General features: G+C 37.1%; 2 protein-coding genes across 6 annotated transcripts in view; one reads left to right on the forward strand and one right to left on the reverse strand.

Moving 5' to 3' along the window:
* The window catches only part of suv39h1a (SUV39H1 histone lysine methyltransferase a), a 29936-nt gene extending 16537 nt beyond the window's left edge, over window positions 1-13399 (reverse strand). The window contains exon 1 of the mRNA XM_061970246.2: window positions 13265-13399. Within this exon, the coding sequence (XP_061826230.1) occupies window positions 13265-13283 (19 nt within the window). The 5' untranslated portion in view covers window positions 13284-13399. The remainder of the gene's footprint in view (window positions 1-13264) is intronic.
* Window positions 13400-13438: 39 nt separating this feature from the next.
* Window positions 13439-26244, forward strand: part of LOC133615148 (protein-serine O-palmitoleoyltransferase porcupine-like) — a 58490-nt gene continuing 45684 nt past the window's right edge. Inside the window, exons 1-2 of one of the 5 annotated variants that reach the window (XM_072914841.1) lie at window positions 13505-13555; window positions 21486-21576. In XM_072914841.1, the coding sequence (XP_072770942.1) occupies window positions 21566-21576 (11 nt within the window). In that variant the 5' untranslated portion in view covers window positions 13505-13555; window positions 21486-21565. The other 4 variants (XM_072914840.1, XM_072914839.1, XM_061973547.2 and 1 more) reach the window with 4 other exon arrangements.

A 26244-nucleotide genomic window follows, 5' to 3' on the forward strand; every position in this document is an offset into this window, starting at 1 on the left:
ACACGATTATTGTCACTAAAATGATCATAGTTGTCATTATTATCACAATATTGTTGCATGTGCTCAAAAAGTACTTATACATACTTATAACAAGGTTTTATAAATAAAAAAAATACATTAAAAACATTTTTCAAGGTAAAAAATGATTTTCAAGGGAAAAAATGATTTTCAAGGTAAAAAATTTTTTCAAGGTAAAACAAATTTTTCAAGGTAAATTTTTTTTTTCAAGGTAACATTTTTTTTTCAAGGTAAAAAATGATTTTCAAGGTAAAAAATGATTTTCAAAGAAAAAAATGATTTTCAAGGTAAAAATAAATTTCAAGGTAAAATGATTTTTTCAATGTTAAAAATGATTTTCAAGGTAAAAAATGATTTTCAAGGTAAAAAAATTTTTTTTTTCAAGGTAAAAAATGATTTTCAAGGTAAAAAAAAAAATTCAAGGTAAAAAAATTTTTTCAAGGTAAAAAATGATTTTCAAGGTAAAAAATATATTTCAAGATAAAAAAATGTTTTCAAGGTAAAAAAAAGATTTTCAAGGTAAAAAATGATTTAAAAAAAAAAGATTTTCAAGGTAAAAAATTTTTTTCAAGGTAAAAAATTATTTTCATGGTAAAAAATGATTTAAAAAAAAAAAAAGATTTTCAAGGTAAAAAAATGTTTTCAAGGTAAAAAAATTTTTTCAAGGTAAAAAATTTTTTTTTCAAGGTAAAAAAAGATTTTCAAGGTAAAAAATGATTAAAAAAAAAAAAGATTTTCAAGGTAAATTTTTTTTTTCAAGGTAAAAAATGATTTTCATGGTAAAAAATGATTAAAAAAAAAAAAAGATTTTCAAGGTAAAAAATGATTTTCAAGGTAAAAATCATTTTTAACCTTGAAAAAAATTGTTTACCGTGACAAATTTTTTTCACCTTAAAATTTTTTTTTACCTTGAAAATAATTTTTAACCTTCAAAAAAAAATTTTCTGCCAAATGTTCTTGTTCTATTGGCAGATAATTTTGCTTAGTTCAAGTAAAATACCCCTAATTTTTGTATTTTTTTTTCTCTTTTGTTTGAACACTGACTTTTTGCAGTGTACAAGGTGGCAAAGCAAGCTGAGGGGAATAGATGAGCTCCATGAGGACAAATGAAGCGACTTTTAACAACATTGACGAGACATGCGGTGTGTGGAACTTTGGCAATCTAACAACAACACACAAAAAGTTGTGTAAACAACACGTAACATCTTCATTATCAGCAAAAAGGTCTCTTTTTTTTCCACCAATAAAAGTGCACTTGTTATTAGTGAGAATATACTTATTTTAAAGTATTTTTGGGTTCATTGAAGTTAGCTAATTTTACTTGTTTTGGAAAGTCTTGACAAAGCCAAATGTTCTTGTTCTATTGGCAGATAATTTTGCTTAGTTCAAGTAAAATACCCCTATTATTTTTTCTTGTGTTTGAACACTGACTTTTTGCAGTGTACAAGGTGGCAAAGCAAGCTGAGGGGAATAGATGAGCTCCATGAGGACAAATGGAGCGACTTTTAACCACATTGACGAGACATGCGGTGTGTGGAACTTTGCCAATCTAACAACAACACACAAAAAGGGTGTAAACAACATGTAACATCTTCATTATCAGCAAAAAAGTTTCTTTCTTTTTTTTTTCTACCAAGAAAAGTGCACTTGTTATTAGTGAGAATAAACTTATTTTAAAAGGTATCTTTGGGTTCATTGAAGTTAGCTAATTTTACTTGTTTTGGAAAGTCTTGACAAAGCCAAATGTTCTTGTTCTATTGGCAGATAATTTTGCTTAGTTCAAGTAAAATACCCCTAATTTTTGTATTTTTTTTTCTTGTGTTTGAACACTGACTTTTTGCAGTGTACAAAGTGGCAAAGCAAGCTGAGGGGAATAGATGAGCTCCATGAGGACAAATGGAGCAACTTTTAACCACATTGACGAGACATGCGGTGTGTGGAACTTTGCCAATCTAACAACAACACACAAAAAGTTGTGTAAACAACATGTAACATCTTCATTATCAGCAAAAAAGTTTCTTTCTTTTTTTTTCTACCAAGAAAAGTGCACTTGTTATTAGTGAGAATATACTTATTTTAAAGTATTTTTGGGTTCATTGAAGTTAGCTAATTTTACTTGTTTTGGAAAGTCTTGACAAAGCCAAATTTTCTTGTTCTATTGGCAGATAATTTTGCGTAGTTCAAGTAAAATACCCCTAATTTTTGTATTTTTCTTTTCTTGTGTTTGAACACTGACTTTTTGCAGTGTACAAGGTGGCAAAGCAAGCTGAGGGGAATAGATGAGCTCCATGAGGACAAATGGAGCGACTTTTAACCACATTGATGAGACATGCGGTGTGTGGAACTTTGCCAATCTAACAACAACACACAAAAAGTTGTGTAAACAACATGTAACATCTTCATTATCAGCAAAAAGGTCTCTTTTTTTCCCACCAATAAAAGTGCACTTGTTATTAGTGAGAATATACTTATTCTAAAGTATTTTTGGGTTCATTGAAGTAAGCTAATTTTACTTGTTTTGGAAAGTCTTGACAAAGCCAAATGTTCTTGTTCTATTGGCAGATAATTTTGCTTAGTTCAAGTAAAATACCCCTAATTTTTGTATTTTTCTTTTCTTTTGTTTGAACACTGACTTTTTGCAGTGTACAAGGTGGCAAAGCAAGCTGAGGGGAATAGATGAGCTCCATGAGGACAAATGGAGCGACTTTTAACAACATTGACGAGACATGCGGTGTGTGGAACTTTGCCAATCTAACAACAACACACAAAAAGGGTGTAAACAACACGTAACATCTTCATTATCAGCAAAAAAGTTTCTTTCTTTTTTTTTTCTACCAATAAAAGTGCACTTGTTATTAGTGAGAATATACTTATTTTAAAGTATTTTTGGGTTCATTTAAGTTAGCTAATTTTACTTGTTTTGGAAAGTCTTGACAAAGCCAAATTTTCTTGTTCTATTGGCAGATAATTTTGCTTAGTTCAAATTAAATACCCCTCATTTTTGTAATTTGTTTTCTTCTTGTTTTGGAACACTGACTTTCTGCGGTGTACAAGGTGGCAAAGCAAGCTGAGGGGAATAGATGAGCTCCATGAGGACAAATGAAGCGACTTTTAACAACATTGACGAGACATGCGGTGTGTGGAACTTTGCCAATCTAACAACAACACACAAAAAGTTGTGTAAACAACATGTAACATCTTCATTATCAGCAAAAAGGTCTCTTTTTTTTCTACCAATAAAAGTGCACTTGTTATTAGTGAGAATAAACTTATTTTAAAAGGTATCTTTGGGTTCACTGAAGTTAGCTAATTTTACTTGTTTTGGAAAGTCTTGACAAAGCCAAATGTTCTTGTTCTATTGGCAGATAATTTTGCTTAGTTCAAGTAAAATACCCCTAATTTTTGTATTTTTTTTTTCTTGTGTTTGAACACTGACTTTTTGCAGTGTACAAGGTGGCAAAGCAAGCTGAGGGGAATAGATGAGCTCCATGAGGACAAATGAAGCGACTTTTAACCACATTGACGAGACATGCGGTGTGTGGAACTTTGCCAATCTAACAACACACAAAAAGTTGTGTAAACAACATGTAACATCTTCATTATCAGCAAAAAGGTCTCTTTTTTTCCCCACCGATAAAAGTGCACTTGTTATTAGTGAGAATATACTTATTTAAAGTATTTTTGGGTTCATTGAAGTTAGCTAATTTTACTTGTTTTGGAAAGTCTTGACAAAGCCAAATGTTCTTGTTCTATTGGCAGATAATTTTGCTTAGTTCAAGTAAAATACTCTTAATTTTTGTTTTGTTTTTTCTTGTGTTTGAACACTGACTTTTTGCAGTGTACAAGGTGGCAAAGCAAGCTGAGGGGAATAGATGAGCTCCATGAGGACAAATGGAGCAACTTTTAACCACATTGACGAGACATGCGGTGTGTGGAACTTTGTCAATCTAACAACAACACACAAAAAGTTGTGTAAACAACACGTAACATCTTCATTATCAGCAAAGAGGTCTCTTTTTTTTCTACCAATAAAAGTGCACTTGTTATTAGTGAGAATATACTTATTTTAAAGTATTTTTGGGTTCATTGAAGTTAGCTAATTTTACTTGTTTTGGAAAGTCTTGACAAAGCCAAATGTTCTTGTTCTATTGGCAGATAATTTTGCTTAGTTCAAGTAAAATACCCCTATTATTTTTTCTTGTGTTTGAACACTGACTTTTTGCAGTGTACAAGGTGGCAAAGCAAGCTGAGGGGAATAGATGAGCTCCATGAGGACAAATGGAGCGACTTTTAACCACATTGACGAGACATGCGGTGTGTGGAACTTTGTCAATCTAACAACACACAAAAAGGGTGTAAACAACACGTAACATCTTTATTATCAGCATAAAAGTGCACTTGTTATTAGTGAGAATATACTTATTCTAAAGTATTTTTGGGTTCATTGAAGTTAGCTAATTTTACTTGTTTTGGAAAGTCTTGACAAAGCCAAATGTTCTTGTTCTATTGGCAGATAATTTTGCTTAGTTCAAGTAAAATACCCCTAATTTTTGTATTTTTTCTTTCTTTTGTTTGAACACTGACTTTTTGCAGTGTACAAGGTGGCAAAGCAAGCTGAGGGGAATAGATGAGCTCCATGAGGACAAATGAAGCGACTTTTAACCACATTGACGAGACATGCGGTGTGTGGAACTTTGCCAATCTAATAACAACACACAAAAAGTTGTGTAAACAAAATGTAACATCTTCATTATCAGCAAAAAGGTCTCTTTTTTTTTCTACCAATAAAAGTGCACTTGTTATTAGTGAGAATATACTTATTTTAAAGTATTTTTGGGTTCATTGAAGTTAGCTAATTTTACTTGTTTTGGAAAGTCTTGACAAAGCCAAATGTTCGTGTTCTATTGGCAGATAATTTTGCTTAGTTCAAGTAAAATACCCCTATTATTTTTTCTTGTGTTTGAACACTGACTTTTTGCAGTGTACAAGGTGGCAAAGCAAGCTGAGGGGAATAGATGAGCTCCATGAGGACAAATGGAGCAACTTTTAACCACATTGACGAGACATGCGGTGTGTGGAACTTTGTCAATCTAACAACAACACACAAAAAGGGTGTAAACAACATGTAACATCTTCATTATCAGCAAAAAAGTTTCTTTCTTTTTTTTTTCTACCAAGAAAAGTGCACTTGTTATTAGTGAGAATAAACTTATTTTAAAAGGTATCTTTGGGTTCATTGAAGTTAGCTAATTTTACTTGTTTTGGAAAGTCTTGACAAAGCCAAATGTTCTTGTTCTATTGGCAGATCATTTTGCTTAGTTCAAGTAAAATACACCTAATTTTTGTAATTTGTTTTCTTCTTGTTTTGGAACACTGACTTTCTGCGGTGTACAAGGTGGCAAAGCAAGCTGAGGGGAATAGATGAGCTCCATGAGGACAAATGGAGCGACTTTTAACAACATTGACGAGATATGCGGTGTGTGGAACTTTGGCAATCTAACAACAACACACAAAAAGTTGTGTAAACAACATGTAACATCTTCATTATCAGCAAAAAGGTCTCTTTTTTTTCTACCAATAAAAGTGCACTTGTTATTAGTGAGAATATACTTATTTTAAAGTATTTTTGGGTTCATTGAAGTTAGCTAATTTTACTTGTTTTGGAAAGTCTTGACAAAGCCAAATGTTCTTGTTCTATTGGCAGATAATTTTGCTTAGTTCAAGTAAAATACCCCTAATTTTTGTATTTTTTTCTTCTTTTGTTTGAACACTGACTTTTTGCAGTGTACAAAGTGGCAAAGCAAGCTGAGGGGAATAGATGAGCTCCATGAGGACAAATGGAGCGACTTTTAACAACATTGACGAGACATGCGGTGTGTGGAACTTTGGCAATCTAACAACAACACACAAAAAGTTGTGTAAACAACATGTAACATCTTCATTATCAGCAAAAAGGTCTCTTTTTTCTACCAATAAAAGTGCACTTGTTATTAGTGAGAATATACTTATTTTAAGGTATTTTTGGGTTCATTGAAGTTAGCTAATTTTACTTGTTTTGGAAAGTCTTGACAAAGCCAAATGTTCTTGTTCTATTGGCAGATAATTTTGCTTAGTTCAAGTAAAATACCCCTATTATTTGTTCTTGTGTTTGAACACTGACTTTTTGCAGTGTACAAGGTGGCAAAGCAAGCTGAGGGGAATAGATGAGCTCCATGAGGACAAATGGAGCGACTTTTAACCACATTGACGAGACATGCGGTGTGTGGAACTTTGTCAATCTAACAACAACACACAAAAAGTTGTGTAAACAACATGTAACATCTTCATTATCAGCAAAAATTTCTCTTTTTTTCTACCAATAAAAGTGCACTTGTTATTAGTGAGAATATACTTATTCTAAAGTATTTTTGGGTTCATTGAAGTTAGCTAATTTTACTTGTTTTGGAAAGTCTTGACAAAGCCAAATGTTCTTGTTCTATTGGCAGATAATTTTGCTTAGTTCAAGTAAAATACCCCTATTATTTTTTCTTGTGTTTGAACACTGACTTTTTGCAGTGTACAAGGTGGCAAAGCAAGCTGAGGGGAATAGATGAGCTCCATGAGGACAAATTCAGCGACTTTTAACCACATTGACGAGACATGCGGTGTGTGGAACTTTGCCAATCTAACAACAACACACAAAAAGTTGTGTAAACAACATGTAACATCTTCATTATCAGCAAAAAGGTCTCTTTTTTCCCACCAATAAAAGTGCACTTGTTATTAGTGAGAATATACTTATTTTAAAGTATTTTTGGGTTCATTGAAGTTAGCTAATTTTACTTGTTTTGGAAAGTCTTGACAAAGCCAAATGTTCTTGTTCTATTGGCAGATCATTTTGCTTAGTTCAAGTAAAATACCCCTCATTTTTGTATTATTTTTTTCTTGTGTTTGAACACTGACTTTTTGCAGTGTACAAGGTGGCAAAGCAAGCTGAGGGGAATAGATGAGCTCCATGAGGACAAATGAAGCGACTTTTAACAACATTGACGAGACATGCGGTGTGTGGAACTTTGCCAATCTAACAACAACACACAAAAAGTTGTGTAAACAACATGTAACATCTTCATTATCAGCAAAAAGGTCTCTTTTTTTTCTACCAATAAAAGTGCACTTGTTATTAGTGAGAATATACTTATTTAAAGTATGTTTGGGTTCATTGAAGTTAGCTAATTTTACTTGTTTTGGAAAGTCTTGACAAAGCCAAATGTTCTTGTTCTATTGGCAGATAATTTTGCTTAGTTCAAGTAAAATACCCCTATTATTTGTTCTTGTGTTTGAACACTGACTTTTTGCAGTGTACAAGGTGGCAAAGCAAGCTGAGGGGAATAGATGAGCTCCATGAGGACAAATGGAGCAACTTTTAACAACATTGACGAGACATGCGGTGTGTGGAACTTTGCCAATCTAACAACAACACACAAAAAGTTGTGTAAACAACATGTAACATCTTCATTATCAGCAAAAAGGTCTCGTTTTTTCCCACCAATAAAAGTGCACTTGTTATTAGTGAGAATATACTTATTTTAAAGTATTTTTGGGTTCATTGAAGTTAGCTAATTTTACTTGTTTTGGAAAGTCTTGACAAAGCCAAATGTTCTTGTTCTATTGGCAGATAATTTTGCTTAGTTCAAGTAAAATACCCCTAATTTTTGTATTTTTTTTTCTTGTTTGAACACTGACTTTTTGCAGTGTACAAGGTGGCAAAGCAAGCTGAGGGGAATAGATGAGCTCCATGAGGACAAATGGAGCGACTTTTAACCACATTGACGAGACATGCGGTGTGTGGAACTTTGGCAATCTAACAACAACACACAAAAAGGGTGTAAACAACATGTAACATCTTCATTATCAGCAAAAAAGTTTCTTTTTTTTTCCCCCACCAATAAAAGTGCACTTGTTATTAGTGAGAATATACTTATTTTAAAGTATTTTTGGGTTCATTGAAGTTAGCTAATTTTACTTGTTTTGGAAAGTCTTGACAAAGCCAAATGTTCTTGTTCTATTGGCAGATAATTTTGCTTAGTTCAAGTAAAATACCCCTCATTTTTGTATTTTTCTTTTCTTTTGTTTGAACACTGACTTTTTACAGTGTACAAGGTGGCAAAGCAAGCTGAGGGGAATAGATGAGCTCCATGAGGACAAATGGAGCAACTTTTAACCACATTGACGAGACATGCGGTGTGTGGAACTTTGCCAATCTAACAACAACACACAAAAAGTTGTGTAAACAACACGTAACATCTTCATAATCAGCAAAAAGGTCTCTTTTTTTTCCCACCAATAAAAGTGCACTTGTTATTAGTGAGAATATACTTATTTTAAAGTATTTTTGGGTTCATTGAAGTTAGCTAATTTTACTTGTTTTGGGAAGTCTTGACAAAGCCAAATGTTCTTGTTCTATTGGCAGATAATTTTGCTTAGTTCAAGTAAAATACCCCTCATTTTTGTATTTTTTTTTTCTTGTGTTTGAACACTGACTTTTTGCAGTGTACAAGGTGGCAAAGCAAGCTGAGGGGAATAGATGAGCTCCATGAGGACAAATGAAGCGACTTTTAACCACATTGACGAGACATGCGGTGTGTGGAACTTTGGCAATCTAACAACAACACACAAAAAGTTGTGTAAACAACATGTAACATCTTCATTATCAGCAAAAAGGTCTCTTTTTTTTCTACCAATAAAAGTGCACTTGTTATTAGTGAAAATATACTTATTTAAAGTATTTTTGGGTTCATTGAAGTTAGCTAATTTTACTTGTTTTGGAAAGTCTTGACAAAGCCAAATGTTCTTGTTCTATTGGCAGATAATTTTGCTTAGTTCAAGTAAAATACCCCTCATTTTTGTATTTTTTTTTTCCTTGTGTTTGAACACTGACTTTTTGCAGTGTACAAGGTGGCAAAGCAAGCTGAGGGGAATAGATGAGCTCCATGAGGACAAATGGAGCGACTTTTAACCACATTGACGAGACATGCGGTGTGTGGAATTTTGTCAATCTAACAACAACACACAAAAAGTTGTGTAAACAACACGTAACATCTTCATTATCAGCAAAAAGGTCTCTTTTTTTCCCACCAATAAAAGTGCACTTGTTATTAGTGAGAATATACTTATTTTAAAGTATTTTTGGGTTCATTGAAGTTAGCTAATTTTACTTGTTTTGGAAAGTCTTGACAAAGCCAAATGTTCTTGTTCTATTGGCAGATCATTTTGCTTAGTTCAAGTAAAATACCCCTATTATTTTTTTCTTGTGTTTGAACACTGACTTTTTGCAGTGTACAAGGTGGCAAAGCAAGCTGAGGGGAATAGATGAGCTCCATGAGGACAAATGAAGCGACTTTTAACCACATTGACGAGACATGCGGTGTGTGGAACTTTGTCAATCTAACAACAACACACAAAAAGGGTGCAAACAACACGTAACATCTTCATTATCAGCAAAAAGGTTTCTTTTTTTTCTACCAAGAAAAGTGCACTTGTTATTAGTGAGAATAAACTTATTTTAAAAGGTATCTTTGGGTTCATTGAAGTTAGCTAATTTTACTTGTTTTGGAAAGTCTTGACAAAGCCAAATTTTCTTGTTCTATTGGCAGATAATTTTGCTTAGTTCAAATTAAATACCCCTAATTTTTGTAATTTGTTTTCTTCTTGTTTTGGAACACTGACTTTCTGCGGTGTACAAGGTGGCAAAGCAAGCTGAGGGGAATAGATGAGCTCCATGAGGACAAATGAAGCGACTTTTAACAACATTGACAAGACATGCGGTGTGTGGAACTTTGGCAATCTAACAACAACACACAAAAAGTTGTGTAAACAACACGTAACATCTTCATTATCAGCAAAAAGGTCTCTTTTTTTTCTATCAATAAAAGCGCACTTGTTATTAGTGAGAATATACTTATTTTAAAGTATTTTTGGGTTCATTGAAGTTAGCTAATTTTACTTGTTTTGGAAAGTCTTGACAAAGCCAAATGTTCTTGTTCTATTGGCAGATAATTTTGCTTAGTTCAAGTAAAATACCCCTAATTTTTGTATTTTTCTTTTCTTTTGTTTGAACACTGACTTTTTGCAGTATACAAGGTGGCAAAGCAAGCTGAGGGGAATAGATGAGCTCCATGAGAACAAATGGAGCGACTTTTAACAACATTGACGAGACATGCGGTGTGTGGAACTTTGGCAATCTAACAACAACACACAAAAAGTTGTGTAAACAACATGTAACATCTTCATTATCAGCAAAAAGGTCTCGTTTTTTCCCACCAATAAAAGTGCACTTGTTATTAGTGAGAATATACTTATTTTAAAGTATTTTTGGGTTCAATTAAGTTAGCTAATTTTACTTGTTTTGGAAAGTCTTGACAAAGCCAAATTTTCTTGTTCTATTGGCAGATAATTTTGCTTAGTTCAAATTAAATACTCTTAATTTTTTATTTTTTTTTCTTGTGTTTGAACACTGACTTTTTGCAGTGTACAAAGTGGCAAAGCAAGCTGAGGGGAATAGATGAGCTCCATGAGGACAAATGAAGCGACTTTTAACCACATTGACGAGACATGCGGTGTGTGGAACTTTGTCAATCTAACAACAACACACAAAAAGGGTGCAAACAACACGTAACATCTTCATTATCAGCAAAAAGGTTTCTTTTTTTTCTACCAAGAAAAGTGCACTTGTTATTAGTGAGAATAAACTTATTTTAAAAGGTATCTTTGGGTTCATTGAAGTTAGCTAATTTTACTTGTTTTGGAAAGTCTTGACAAAGCCAAATTTTCTTGTTCTATTGGCAGATAATTTTGCTTAGTTCAAATTAAATACCCCTAATTTTTGTAATTTGTTTTCTTCTTGTTTTGGAACACTGACTTTCTGCGGTGTACAAGGTGGCAAAGCAAGCTGAGGGGAATAGATGAGCTCCATGAGGACAAATGAAGCGACTTTTAACAACATTGACAAGACATGCGGTGTGTGGAACTTTGGCAATCTAACAACAACACACAAAAAGTTGTGTAAACAACACGTAACATCTTCATTATCAGCAAAAAGGTCTCTTTTTTTTCTATCAATAAAAGTGCACTTGTTATTAGTGAGAATATACTTATTTTAAAGTATTTTTGGGTTCATTGAAGTTAGCTAATTTTACTTGTTTTGGAAAGTCTTGACAAAGCCAAATGTTCTTGTTCTATTGGCAGATAATTTTGCTTAGTTCAAGTAAAATACCCCTAATTTTTGTATTTTTCTTTTCTTTTGTTTGAGCACTGACTTTTTGCAGTATACAAGGTGGCAAAGCAAGCTGAGGGGAATAGATGAGCTCCATGAGAACAAATGGAGCGACTTTTAACAACATTGACGAGACATGCGGTGTGTGGAACTTTGGCAATCTAACAACAACACACAAAAAGTTGTGTAAACAACATGTAACATCTTCATTATCAGCAAAAAGGTCTCGTTTTTTCCCACCAATAAAAGTGCACTTGTTATTAGTGAGAATATACTTATTTTAAAGTATTTTTGGGTTCAATTAAGTTAGCTAATTTTACTTGTTTTGGAAAGTCTTGACAAAGCCAAATTTTCTTGTTCTATTGGCAGATAATTTTGCTTAGTTCAAATTAAATACTCTTAATTTTTTATTTTTTTTTCTTGTGTTTGAACACTGACTTTTTGCAGTGTACAAAGTGGCAAAGCAAGCTGAGGGGAATAGATGAGCTCCATGAGGACAAATGAAGCGACTTTTAACCACATTGACGAGACATGCGGTGTGTGGAACTTTGCCAATCTAACAAAAACACACAAAAAGGGTGTGAACAATACGTAACATCTTCATTATCAGCAAAAAAGTTTCTTTCTTTTTTTTTCCTACCAATAAAAGTGCACTTGTTATTGGTGAGAATATACTTATTTTAAAGTATTTTTGGGTTCATTGAAGTTAGCTAATTTTACTTGTTTTGGAAAGTCTTGACAAAGCCAAATGTTCTTGTTCTATTGGCAGATAATTTTGCTTAGTTCAAATTAAATACCCCTAATTTTTGTAATTTGTTTTCTTCTTGTTTTGGAACACTGACTTTCTGCAGTGTACAAGGTGGCAAAGCAAGCTGAGGGGAATAGATGAGCTCCATGAGGACAAATGGAGCGACTTTTAACAACATTGACGAGACATGCGGTGTGTGGAACTTTGGCAATCTAACAACAACACACAAAAAGTTGTGTAAACAACACGTAACATCTTCATTATCAGCAAAAAGGTCTTTTTTTCCCCACCAATAAAAGTGCACTTGTTATTAGTGAGAATATACTTATTTAAAGTATTTTTGGGTTCATTTAAGTTAGCTAATTTTACTTGTTTTGGAAAGTCTTGACGAAGCCAAATGTTCTTGTTCTATTGGCAGATAATTTTGCTTAGTTCAAGTAAAATACCCCTCATTTTTGTATTTTTCCTTGTGTTTGAACACTGACTTTTTGCAGTGTACAAGGTGGCAAAGCAAGCTGAGGGGAATAGATGAGCTCCATGAGGACAAATGGAGCGACTTTTAACCACATTGACGAGACATGCGGTGTGTGGAACTTTGCCAATCTAACAACAACACACAAAAAGTTGTGTAAACAACACGTAACATCTTCATTATCAGCAAAAAGGTCTCTTTTTTTTCTACCAATAAAAGTGCACTTGTTATTAGTGAGAATATACTTATTCTAAAGTATTTTTGGGTTCATTGAAGTAAGCTAATTTTACTTGTTTTGGAAAGTCTTGACAAAGCCAAATGTTCTTGTTCTATTGGCAGATAATTTTGCTTAGTTCAAGTAAAATACCCCTAATTTTTGTATTTTTCTTTTCTTTTGTTTGAACACTGACTTTTTGCAGTATACAAGGTGGCAAAGCAAGCTGAGGGGAATAGATGAGCTCCATGAGGACAAATGGAGCGACTTTTAACAACATTGACGAGACATGCGGTGTGTGGAACTTTGGCAATCTAACAACAACACACAAAAAGTTGTGTAAACAACACGTAACATCTTCATTATCAGCACAATACGTTAGTTACATATTCAAAAAGGGAGAGCACATGAATGTTGTAAACGCGCACGACTGGTATTACGTCATTCACCGCGGCGCTCAAATATTATGTGACGCAGACTCGGAGACGCCGAACAGTACGTTGATAAAAACGTCGTTAATAATAAGAATAACCATCGAATGAATTCAAACGCGCGTTTTACCTTTCAAATTTTCCGCCATGTTTCCTGTGCAGCCGCCAAAAGTACATAGCTGGGTTGACCCGACAGCCGAGACCACTGTCGCGACTGCTCATTGGTTGAGCGGTTTTTACCCGCCTTCTCATTGGTCCGTGTTGGACCGAAGCCCCGCCTCCTTCTTCTCTTGTTCCTCCTCGTCTTTTTCCTTTTCTTCGTCTATTGTGTGCTTTTGTGTAGCCTTTTTTCCCCCCTTTTAACCCGGCAGCATGTTGGTCCTTGTGGGCCCCAAAGCGACACCGCCGTAAAGAAAACCAAGTATGAGAAAGAAAAGAGTGGTGTAAATAAACTCCGGTACGCTAGTGGACGCTGTGTTATTTTGAAGCGACTTCCTCCTGCTTGTCTTTGGCGCTCGCTCCAAAAATGTTGCGGTCGTGTCCATCTTTTTGCTGCTAAGCCAACAAATCAGTTGAAGAACATGTAAGAATCCTCTTCCCAGGATTGGATAGTTTACTTTCTGTCGAATAAAGTAAGTCGACACATTTAACTTGATTATTTGAGTCACGCGGGTGAACTTAAAAGTGAGTCAACTGTACTATAACGACACTATCACTTTAAGAGTACATTTTCTTGAATATACTTCTTTCGTGACAAATGCATTTTGGGGGGTTTAAAAAGACAATATTGGTATTTATGCGAAAGTAACACTATATATTGTCACTGGCTGTTGTTGACTGGAAAAATGTGTGTTAAGTTTTATTTTTATTATTAGGGCCCGCCATGGACATAAGGACCTATTGTTTTTCGTCCGTTTTATTAGGGCCCGCCATGGCCCATTGCAAAAGGACTCCCACAGGGAGTCCTTATGCAATGGGACATAAGGACCTATTGTATTTCGTCCGTTTTATTCTTTCTTATTATTATTCTTCCGCAGCTTTGCGCACTACTTTGACCCCCTTAACATGCTTCAAAACTCACCAAATTTTACACACACATCAGTAATATACGGCAAAACTTTTTATCAAAAAACCAAACCTCAAAACTCAAAATTGCGCTCTAGCGCCCCCTAGGAAAAAAAAAAACTAGACTGCCTGTAACTCCCATTAGGAAGGTCGGACAAACATGAAACAAAATCCTCTATGTAGGTCTGACTCAGACCTAACTTTCATAATGGTACATTCTCGGGCTAAAATCAACAGGAAGTTGGCAATTCCCCCTTCAAGACAAAAAAGTACTAAAAACAGTCACTTTTGCCTCTTTGCGCTGTAATTTGACCCCCTTGACATGCTTCAAAACTCACCAAACTGAACACACACATCAGGGCTGGCAAAAACTGTGATCTAATAAAAAAACCTAACCCCAAATTCAAAAATTGCGCTCCACAGCAATTTTTGAATAAAACGGACAAAAAACTGCTCCTCGGAAGAAAACCACTACAAAACTGCCCGTAACTACCACTGGGAAGGTCGGAGAGACATGAAACAAAAACCTCTATGTAGGTCTCACTTAGACCTACATTTCATAAATTCACAACCCCCAGCAAAAATCAACAGGAAGTTTGCTATTCCCCCTTCAAAACTAAATTTTTGTAAAAACCGGTCACCTTCCTTCAAAATCGTACTCCTCTGAGCGCGTTTGTCGTTTCGCCTTCAAAATAACACAGGACAGACATTGAACCCTTGTTAATACAACAACAGAAGCCTTTTTTAATTAAGTGCTCCGGTTTTGATTTTATGACCCTTCAAAGACCCGCTGCACTCATGCTCCTGCGGTGCTGTTTTTCTAAGATGGCTGCTCAAAAGCAGGAAGCACCAACGTGCCCACACAATGCAGACAAGGTAGGTACACTAGACAAAAGTCTTGGGACACTTCAGACTACAAGTAGACAAAAGTATTGGGACACTTAGGACTAGCACCTGCCAAATACGCGGGCCCGACCAACGCTGCTTGCAGCTTTAATTAGGGCCCGCACGGCCCATTGCATAAGGACTCCCACAGGGAGTCCTTATGCAATGGGACATAAGGACCTATTGTTATTCGTCCGTTTTATTATTATTAGGGCCCGCAGTGGCCCATTGCAAAAGGACTCCCACAGGGAGTCCTTATGCAATGGGACATAAGGACCTATTGTTATTCTAAGGTTTTATTATTATTATTATTATTATTATTATTCCGCCGCCTCTTCGAACACTAATTTGACCCACTTAACATGCTTCAAAACTCACCATATTTGACACACTTATCAGGACCTGCGAAAATTGTCTTTTGATAAAAAAACCGAACCCCAAAAATCAAAATTGCGCTCTAGCGCCCCCTAGGAAAAAAAAAAAACAGAATGCCTGTAACTCCCACTAGGAAGGTCGGAGAGACATGAAACAAAAACCTCTATGTAGGTCTGACTTAGACCTAGTTCTCATAATTGTATATCTTCGGGCTAAAATCACCAGGAAGTTGGCAATTCCCCCTTCAAGACAAAAAAGTACTAAAAACAGTCACTTTTGCCCCTTTGAGCTGTAATTTGACCCCCTTAACATGCTTCAAAACTCACCAAACTGAACACACACATCAGGACTGGCTAAAACTGTGATCTAATGAAAAAACCTAACCCCAAATCTAAAAATTGTGCTCTACAGCAATTTTTGAATAAAACTGATAAAAAACTGCACCTCGGAAGAAAAAAATTACAAAAATGCCTGTAACTCCCACTGGGAAGGTCGGAGAGACATGAAACAAAAACCTCTCCGTAGGTCTCACTTAGACCTACATTTCATAAATTCACTACCCCCAGCAAAAATCAACAGGAAGTTTGCTATTCCCCCTTCAATACCACTTTTTTGTCTAAACCTGTCACCTTCCTTCAAAAACGAACTCCTCTGAGCGCGTTTGTCGTTTCGCCTTCAAAATAACACAGGAGAGACATTGAACCCTTGTGAATACAACAACAGAAGCGCTTTTTAATTAAGTGCTCCGGTTTTGATTTTATGACCCTTCAAAGACCCGCTGCACTCATGCTGCTGCGGTGCTGTTTTTTTAAGATGGCTGCTCTAAAGCAGGAATAACCAACGTGCCCACACAATGCAGACAAGGTAGGTACACTAGACAAAAGTCTTGGGACACTTAGGACTAGCACCTGCCAAATACGCGGGCCCGAACAACGCTGCTTGCAGCTTTAATTATTATTATTATTCTTTATTCTTCCGCCGCCACAACAAACTGTAATTTGACCCACTTAACATGCTTCAAAACTCACCATATTTGACCCACTAATCAGGACCTGCGAAAATTACATGTTTTTGAAAAAACCGAACCCCAAAAATCAAAATTGCGCTCTAGCGCCCCCTAGGAAAAAAAAAAACCGGACTGCCTGTAACTCCCACTAGGAAGGTCGGAGAGACATGAAACAAAAACCTCTATGTAGGTCTGACTTAGACCTAGTTCTCATAATTGTATGTCTTCGGGCTAAAATCAACAGGAAGTTGGCAATTCCCCCTTCAATACAAAAAAGTACTAAAAACAGTCACTTTTTTCTCTTTGAGCTGTATTTTGACCCCCTTAACATGCTTCAAAACTCACCAAACTGAACACACACATCAGGACTGGCTAAAACTGTGATCTAATGAAAAAACCTAACCCCAAATCCAAAAATTGTGCTCTACAGCAATTTTTGAATAAATCTGATAAAAAACTGCTCCTCGGAAGAAAAACGTTACAAAACTGCCTGTAACTCCCACTGGGAAGGTCGGAGAGACATGAAACAAAAACCTCTCCGTAGGTCTCACTTAGACCTACATTTCATAAATTGACTACCCCCAGCAAAAATCAACAGGATGTTTGCTATTCCCCCTTCAAAACAATTTTTTTGTAAAAACCGGTCACCTTCCTTCAAAAACTATCTCCTCTGAGCGCGTTTGTCCTTTCGGCTTCAAAATAACACAGGAGAGAGATTAAACCCTTGTGCATAAATTAACAGAAGCGTTTTGTGATACCTGCTCCGGTTTTGATTTTATGACCCTTCAAAGACCCGCTGCACTGATGCTCCTGCGGTGCTGTTTTTTTAAGATGGCTGCTTAAAAGCAGGAAGCACCAACGTGCCCACACAATGCAGACAAGGTAGGTACACTAGACAAAAGTCTTGGGACACTTCAGACTAAAAGTAGACAAAAGTATTGGGACACTTATGACCATCACTGGACAACAGTATTGGGACAAAACCACCACAAATAGATGCCTGTCTTGTTGGACTTGTTCTTTATAATTATTCTTCCGCCGCCTCTTTGAGCACTAATTTGACCCACTTAACATGCTTCAAAACTCACCAAATTTGACCCACACATCAGGACCTGCAAAAATAGCCTTTTTTATAACAAACGAACCTCTAAAATTAAAATTGCGCTCTAGCGCCCCCTATAAAAACAAAAAAAGTACACTGCCTGTAACTCCCACTAGGAAGGTCGGAAAAACATGAAACAAAAACCTCTATGTAGGTCTGACTTAGACCTACCTTTCATAATTGTACATTGTCGGGCTAAAATCTACAGGAAGTTGGCAATTCCCCCTTCAAGACAAAAAAGTACTAAAAACAGTCACTTTTGCCTCTTTGAGCTATAATTTGACCCCCTTAACATGCTTCAAAACTCACCAAACTTTACACACACATCAGGACTGGCTAAAACTGTGATCTAATGAAAAAACCTAACCCCAAATCTAAAAATTGTGCTCTACAGCAATTTTTTAATACAACGGAGAAAAAACTGCTCCTCGGAAGAAATTAACTACAAAACTGCCTGTAACTCCCACTGGGAAGGTCGGAGAGACATGAAACAAATACCTCTATGTAGGTCTCACTTAGACCTACATTTCATAAATTGACAACCCCGCGCAAAAATCTACAGGATGTTTGCTATTCCCCCTTCAAAACAATTTTTTTGTTAAAACCGGTCACCTTCCTTCAAAAACTATCTCCTCTGAGCGCGTTTGTCCTTTCGGCTTCAAACTAACACAGGAGAGAGATTAAACCCTTGTGCATAAATTAACAGAACTGTTTTGTGATACCTGCTCCGGTTTTGATTTTATGACCCTTCAAAGACCCGCTGCGCTGATGCTGCTGCAATGCTGTTTTTTCAAGATGGCTGCTTAAAAGCAGGAAGCACCAACGTGCCCACACAATGCAGACAAGGTAGGTACACTAGACAAAAGTCTTGGGACACTTCAGACTAAAAGTAGACAAAAGTATTGGGACACTTAGGACTAGCACCTGCCAAAGACGCGGGCCCGACCAACGCTGCTTGCAGCTTTAATTGGTCTTGTTCTTTATATTTATTCTTCCGCCGCCTCTTTGAGCACTAATTTGACCCACTTAACATGCTTCAAAACTCACCAAATTTGACCCACACATCAGGACCTGCGAAAATTGCCTTTTTTATAAAAAACGAACCTCAAAAATTAAAATTGCGCTCTAGCGCCCCCTAGAAAAACAAAAATAGTACACTGCCTGTAACTCCCACTAGGAAGGTCGGAAAAACATGAAACAAAATCCTCTATGTAGGTCTGACTCAGACCTAACTTTCATAATTGTACATTGTCGGGCTAAAATCTACAGGAAGTTGGTAATTCCCCCTTCAAGACAAAAAATTACTAATAACAGTCACTTTTGCCTCTTTGACCTGTAATTTGACCCCCTTAACATGCTTCAAAACTCACCAAACTTAACACACACATCAGGACTGGCTAAAACTGTGATCTAATGAAAAAACCTAATCCCTAATCTATACATTGTGCTCTACAGCAATTTTTTAATAAAACGGACATAAAAATGCTCCTCGGAAGAAAACCACTACAAAACTGCCTGTAACTCCCACTGGGAAGGTCGGAGAGACATGAAACAAAAACCTCTATGTAGGTCTCACTTGGACCTACATTTCATAAATTGACAACCCCCAGCAAAAATCAACATGGTGTTTGCTATTCCCCCTTCAAAACAATTTTTTTGTAAAAACCGGTCACCTTCCTTCAAAAACTATCTCCTCTGAGAGACTTTGTCCTTTCGGCTTCAAACTAACACAGGAGAGAGATTAAACCCTTGTGCATAGATTAACAGAAGCGTTTTGTGATACCTGCTCCGGTTTTGATTTTATGACCCTTCAAAGACCCGCTGCACTGATGCTCCTGCGGTGCTGTTTTTCTAAGATGGCTGCTCAAAAGCAGGAAGCACCAACGTGCCCACACAATGCAGACAAGGTAGGTACACTACACAAAAGTCTTGGGACACTTCAGACTACAAGTAGACAAAAGTATTGGGACACTTAGGACTAGCACCTGCCAAATACGCGGGCCCGAACAACGCTGCTTGCAGCTTTAATTATTATTATTATTCTTCCGCAACTTTGCGCACTACTTTGACCCCCTTAACATGCTTCAAAACTCACCAAATTTCACACACACATCAGTAATTTTTGGCAAAACTTTTTATCAAAAAACCAAACCTCAAAAATCAAAATTGCGCTCTAGCGCCCCCTAGGAAAAAAAAAAAACAGACTGCCTGTAACTCCCACTAGGAAGGTCGGAGAGACATGAAACAAAAACCTCTATGTAGGTCTGACTTAGACCTAGTTCTCATAATTGTATGTCTTTGGGCTAAAATCAACAGGAAGTTGGTTATTCCCCCTTCAATACAAAAAACTACTAAAAACAGTCACTTTTGCCTCTTTGACCTGTAATTTGACCCCCTTAACATGCTTCAAAACTCACCAAACTGAACACACACATCAGGACTGGCTAAAACTGTGATCTAATGAAAAAACCGAACCCCAAATCCAAAAATTGTGCTCTACAGCAATTTTTTTATCAAACGGACAAAAAACTGCTCCTCGGAAGAAAAAAAAGACAAAACTGCCTGTAACTCCCACTGGGAAGGTCGGACAGACATGAAACAAAAACCTCTATGTAGGTCTCACTTACACCTACATTTCATAAATTGACAACCCCCACCAAAAATCAACAGGAAGTTTGCTATTCCCCCTTCAAAACAAAATTTTTGTAAAAACCGGTCACCTTCCTTCAAAATCTATCTCCTCTGAGCGCGTTTGTCGTTTCGCCTTCAAATTAACACAGGAGAGAGATACAACCCTTGTGATTAAAAGTATAGATGGGATTTGTAATACCTGCTCCGGTTTTGATTTTATGACCCTTCAAAAACCCGCTGCGCTGATGCTCCTGCGGTGCTGTTTTTTAAAGATGGCTGCTTAAAAGCAGGAAGCACCAACGTGCCCACACAATGCAGACAAGGTAGGTACACTAGACAAAAGTCTTGGGACACTTCAGACTAAAAGTAGACAAAAGTATTGGGACACTTAGGACTAGCACCTGCCAAATACGCGGGCCCGAACAACGCTGCTTGCAGCTTTAATTATTCTTTCTTTCTTCTTCCGCCGCCTCTTTGAGCACTAATTTGACCCACTTAACATGCTTCAAAACTCACCAAATTTGACCCACACATCAGGACCTGCGAAAATTGCCTTTTTTTAAGAAAACGAACCTCAAATTTTAAAATTGCGCTCTAGCGCCCCCTATAACAACACAAAAAGTACACTGCCTGTAACTCCCACTAGGAAGATCGAAGAGACATGAAAAAAAATACTTCTATGTAGGTCTGACTTAGACCTACATTTTATAATTGTACATCTTCGGGCTAAAATCAACAGGAAGTTGGCAATTCCCCCTTCAAGACAAAAAAGTACTAAAAACAGTCACTTTTGCCTCTTTGAGCTGTAATTTGACCCCCTTAACATGCTTCAAAACTCACCAAACTGAACACACACATCAGGACTGGCTAAAACTGTGATCCAATGAAAAAACCTAACCCCAAATCTAAAAATTGTGCTCTACAGCAATTGTTTTATAAAACGCACAAACAACTGCTCCTCGGATGAAAAAACTGACACAACTGCCTGTAACTCCCACTGGGAAGGTCGAAGAGACATGAAACAAAAACCTCAATATAGGTCTTACTTACACCTACATTTCATAAATTGACAACCCCCAGCAAAAATCAACAGGAAGTTTGCTATTCCCCCTTCAAAACAATTTTTTTGTTAAAACCGGTCACCTTCCTTCAAAAACGAACTCCTCTGAGCGCGTTTGTCGTTTCGCCTTCAAAATAACACAGGAGAGACATTGAACCCTTGTGAATACAACAACAGAAGCGCTTTTTAATTAAGTGCTCCGGTTTTGATTTTATGACCCTTCAAAGACCCGCAGCGCTGATGCTGCTGCAATGCTGTTTTTTCTACATGGCTGCTTAAAAGCAGGAAGCACCAACGTGCCCACACAATGCAGACAAGGTAGGTACACTAGACAAAAGTCTTGGGACACTTCAGACTACAAGTAGACAAAAGTATTGGGACACTTAGGACTAGCACCTGCCAAATACGCGGGCCCGTCCAACGCTGCTTGCAGCTTTAATTATTATTATTTTTGTCCTGTCCAGCTCCTCAGGCAAATCATATAGTTCAGTGTTTTTCAACCTTTTTGAGCCAAAAAAATCCGGAGGCACACCACCCGCAGAAAACATAAAAAAACGAATCTCAGTTGACAGTAAAAAGTTTTTTTGCTGTTTTCCTGTTTGCAGTGTTTTACTTTTTGTCTTGCGCTCCTATTTTGGTGGCTTTTTCTCTTTTTTTTGGTATTTTCCTGTAGCAGTTTCATGTCTTCCTTTGAGCGATACGTCCCGCATCTACTTTGTTTTAGCAATTAAGAATATTTCAGTTGTTTTTATCCTTATGTACATTGTGGACGCCGTCTTTGCTCCACAGTAAGTCTTTGCTGTCATCAGGCCCGGCCCTAACCAATCTGGCGCCCTAGGCAAGATTTTAGGTGGCCCCCCCCCCCCCCCCCCCCCACATCGGCAGTGAAGTGTATATACTCACAAGAAGCCGAATAGCTTTGTCTTTGACCTTTTTTTTTTTTACTTACAACTATACCTAATATATAAAGGGGTGGAAAAGTGACTATTACCTGCAGGGCAAACATTAGCTAACCAGAAGGCAATAACAATGTAAACAAAAAACACCTGCTTAAAAGATCTAATACAAATGTCCCTGAGGAATGTAAGGTGGGAGTACTGTAATTACCTAACGTTACATTATTATTTTCCATACCAATTTAGCCCCCTCCACAATATTAACCCGACGTTAAAACAGAACTAGCTATTTATTGATTAGCAATTGCCGAATCATGTAACATTAGCTTAATGCTAAAAAGCCAGGTTACTATCACATTCTGTAACAGACAAATAATTTCATGTAGGCTAACGTTACCTACCTGCTACCTCTGTCTTTTCTCGTTTCTCCTCCTCTTCTTTTCTCTTTTTTCTTCCCTGGGCACCTGACAGTTTTGGCCGTTTTGACATCTTGTGTTGATTTTTTGATGTGGTGACGTCCAAAAAGAGTCATGATACGGGAAGGGAGGGGGCGCACCGTGCGGGGGAGGAGGGGGGCGTAATGTTGTAACAAATAATATTTCTATTAAATAGGCTTTACTTTGCATTTTAATTAACGTGGGATTATTTTTTGTATTTAGAAATAATAGTACCAACTTTTCTTTTTTTTTTTTTCTTCTTCTCCAACATTTGTGGCACTGGCGTGGCGCCCCCTGATGGACGGCGCCCTTAGCATTTGCCTATACGGCCTATGCCACGGGCCGGCCCTGGCTGTCATCCAGCATTCTATTTTTTGTTTACTTTGTAGCCAGTTCAGTTTTAGTTTCGTTCTGCATGGCCTTCCCTAAGCTTCAATGCCTTTTCTTAGGGGCACTCACCTTTTGTTTATTTTTGGTTAAAGCATTAGATACCTTTTTACCTGCACACTGCCTCCCGCTGTTTCCCACATCTACAAAGCAATTAGCTACCTGCTGCCACCTACTGTTATGGAAGAGTATTACACGGTTACTCTGCCGAGCTCTAGACAGCACCGACACTCAACAACAACGCATTATTTGCAGACTATAATTACTGCTTTGCAAAAAATATTTTTAACCTAAATAGATTAAATTAGATAATCTCCCACGGCCATACTTGCCAACCTTGAGACCTCCGATTTCGGGAGGTGGGGGGTGGGGGTTGGGGGCGTGGTTAAGATGTACAGGTAAAAGCCAGTAAATTAGAATATTTTGAAAAACTTGATTTATTTCAGTAATTGCATTCAAAAGGTGTAACTTGTACATTATATTTATTCATTGCACACAGACTGATGCATTCAAATGTTTATTTCATTTAATTTTGATGATTTGAAGTGGCAACAAATGAAAATCCAAAATTCCGTGTGTCACAAAATTAGAATATTACTTAAGGCTAATACAAAAAAGGGATTTTTAGAAATGTTGGCCAACTGAAAAGTATGAAAATGAAAAATATGAGCATGTACAATACTCAATACTTGGTTGGAGCTCCTTTTGCCTCAATTACTGCGTTAATGCGGCGTGGCATGGAGTCGATGAGTTTCTGGCACTGCTCAGGTGTTATGAGAGCCCAGGTTGCTCTGATAGTGGCCTTCAACTCTTCTGCGTTTTTGGGTCTGGCATTCTGCATCTTCCTTTTCACAATGCCCCACAGATTTTCTATGGGGCTAAGGTCAGGGGAGTTGGCGGGCCAATTTAGAACAGAAATACCATGGTCCGTAAACCAGGCACGGGTAGATTTTGCGCTGTGTGCAGGCGCCAAGTCCTGTTGGAACTTGAAATCTCCATCTCCATAGAGCAGGTCAGCAGCAGGAAGCATGAAGTGCTCTAAAACTTGCTGGTAGACGGCTGCGTTGACCCTGGATCTCAGGAAACAGAGTGGACCGACACCAGCAGATGACATGGCACCCCAAACCATCACCCAACCATGCAAATTTTGCATTTCCTTTGAAAATCGAGGTCCCAGAGTCTGGAGGAAGACAGGAGAGGCACAGGATCCACGTTGCCTGAAGTCTAGTGTAAAGTTTCCACCATCAGTGATGGTTTGGGGTGCCATGTCATCTGCTGGTGTCGGTCCACTCTGTTTCCTGAGATCCAGGGTCAACGCAGCCGTCTACCAGCAAGTTTTAGAGCACTTCATGCTTCCTGCTGCTGACCTGCTCTATGGAGATGGAGATTTCAAGTTCCAACAGGACTTGGCGCCTGCACACAGCGCAAAATCTACCCGTGCCTGGTTTACGGACCATGGTATTTCTGTTCTAAATTGGCCCGCCAACTCCCCTGACCTTAGCGCCATAGAAAATCTGTGGGGTATTGTGAAAAGGAAGATGCAGAATGCCAGACCCAAAAACGCAGAAGAGTTGAAGGCCACTATCAGAGCAACCTGGGCTCTCATAACACCTGAGCAGTGCCAGAAACTCATCGACTCCATGCCACGCCGCATTAACGCAGTAATTGAGGCAAAAGGAGCTCCAACCAAGTATTGAGTATTGTACATGCTCATATTTTTCATTTTCATACTTTTCAGTTGGCCAACATTTCTAAAAATCCCTTTTTTGTATTAGCCTTAAGTAATATTCTAATTTTGTGACACACGGAATTTTGGATTTTCATTTGCTGCCACTTCAAATCATCAAAATTAAATGAAATAAACATTTGAATGCATCAGTCTGTGTGCAATGAATAAATATAATGTACAAGTTACACCTTTTGAATGCAATTACTGAAATAAATCAAGTTTTTCAAAATATTCTAATTTACTGGCTTTTACCTGTGTGTGTGTGTGTGTATATATATATATATAAGAAATACTTGACTTTCAGTGAATTCTAGCTATATATATATATATATATATATATATATATATATATATATATATATATATATATATATATATATAATAAATACTTGAATTTCAGTGTTCATTTACAAACTACAACTCACAAACACTTTAGAGTTAGGCTCCACCATCAGAATGTGTACTTAAACTTAAAAAGATCACATGGATATTATTCAGTGAGTTGATTCACCAAAACTAACCTGTTATACAGGAGGAAAAGGCACACAGAACGTTTCAATTGTTCACAGACTGGTCGCGCTCATCAGAATGACAAGACACTTCCGGTCTGCAGGTGATAGCATTCAATTGGGAAGAAACGCCCTACTGACCAATGTGAATACTGATAAATGTGTAATGACAGCTCCAAAAACGAATTCAAACCACAAAGTAAAATAAATAAATCAACACAAAAATGTGACACATTATGGGTGGGTCACATATGCATGTACAGTAGATGGCAGTATTGTCCTGTTTAAAAGTGTCACAACATTGCTGTTTATGGCAGACCAACTGCTTTACGGTAGACACTGTTGTTGTGTGTTGTCACACGGGAGAAAATTTGTCCCGGGAGGTTTTCGGGAGAGGCGCTGAATTTCGGGAGTCTCCCGGAAAATCCGGGAGGGTTGGCAAGTATGCCCACGGCACACCAGACTGTATCTCACAGCACACTCCCGCGGCACAGTGGTTGAAAAACACTGATATAGTTGATGTAGATGCCCATATCGGCTGTACAGATTTACTTTACAAAAGAGAAGTGTGGGATACTTCTCTTGTTGCCTTATTTGTAATTGACTTTATTAAATGTATTTATATTATCATTTGGTGCAGCCGGACCGGAGCAAGAGGGGATAGAAAGAGGAACAAAAAGGAAGACAGAGGGGGAAATTGTGGGGACAAGACAGAGAGACAAAAACAACAACAACAGCAAACACAACAATAACAACATCAAGCAATATGATGGTAAAAGTGATAGCAAAGAAGCAGTTAGCGAAATAAATAATAATACAGAAATGACAATGAGCATTATTACACTACAAATGGAGCAATACACATACCAATAGAAATATCACTATTGATAATGAACAATACCAATCATTTACCTCTATTATCAACAATACAGTTGTTCAAATGCAACAATACATATACGTCATGATAACTACAGATACAAAAGAAAGCAGAAAAATGGAGGGGAAGAAAGAGAAGCCAGCTATATTAA

This window comes from Nerophis lumbriciformis, linkage group LG01 (genome assembly GCF_033978685.3).
Source record: "Nerophis lumbriciformis linkage group LG01, RoL_Nlum_v2.1, whole genome shotgun sequence".
NCBI lineage: Eukaryota > Metazoa > Chordata > Actinopteri > Syngnathiformes > Syngnathidae > Nerophis > Nerophis lumbriciformis.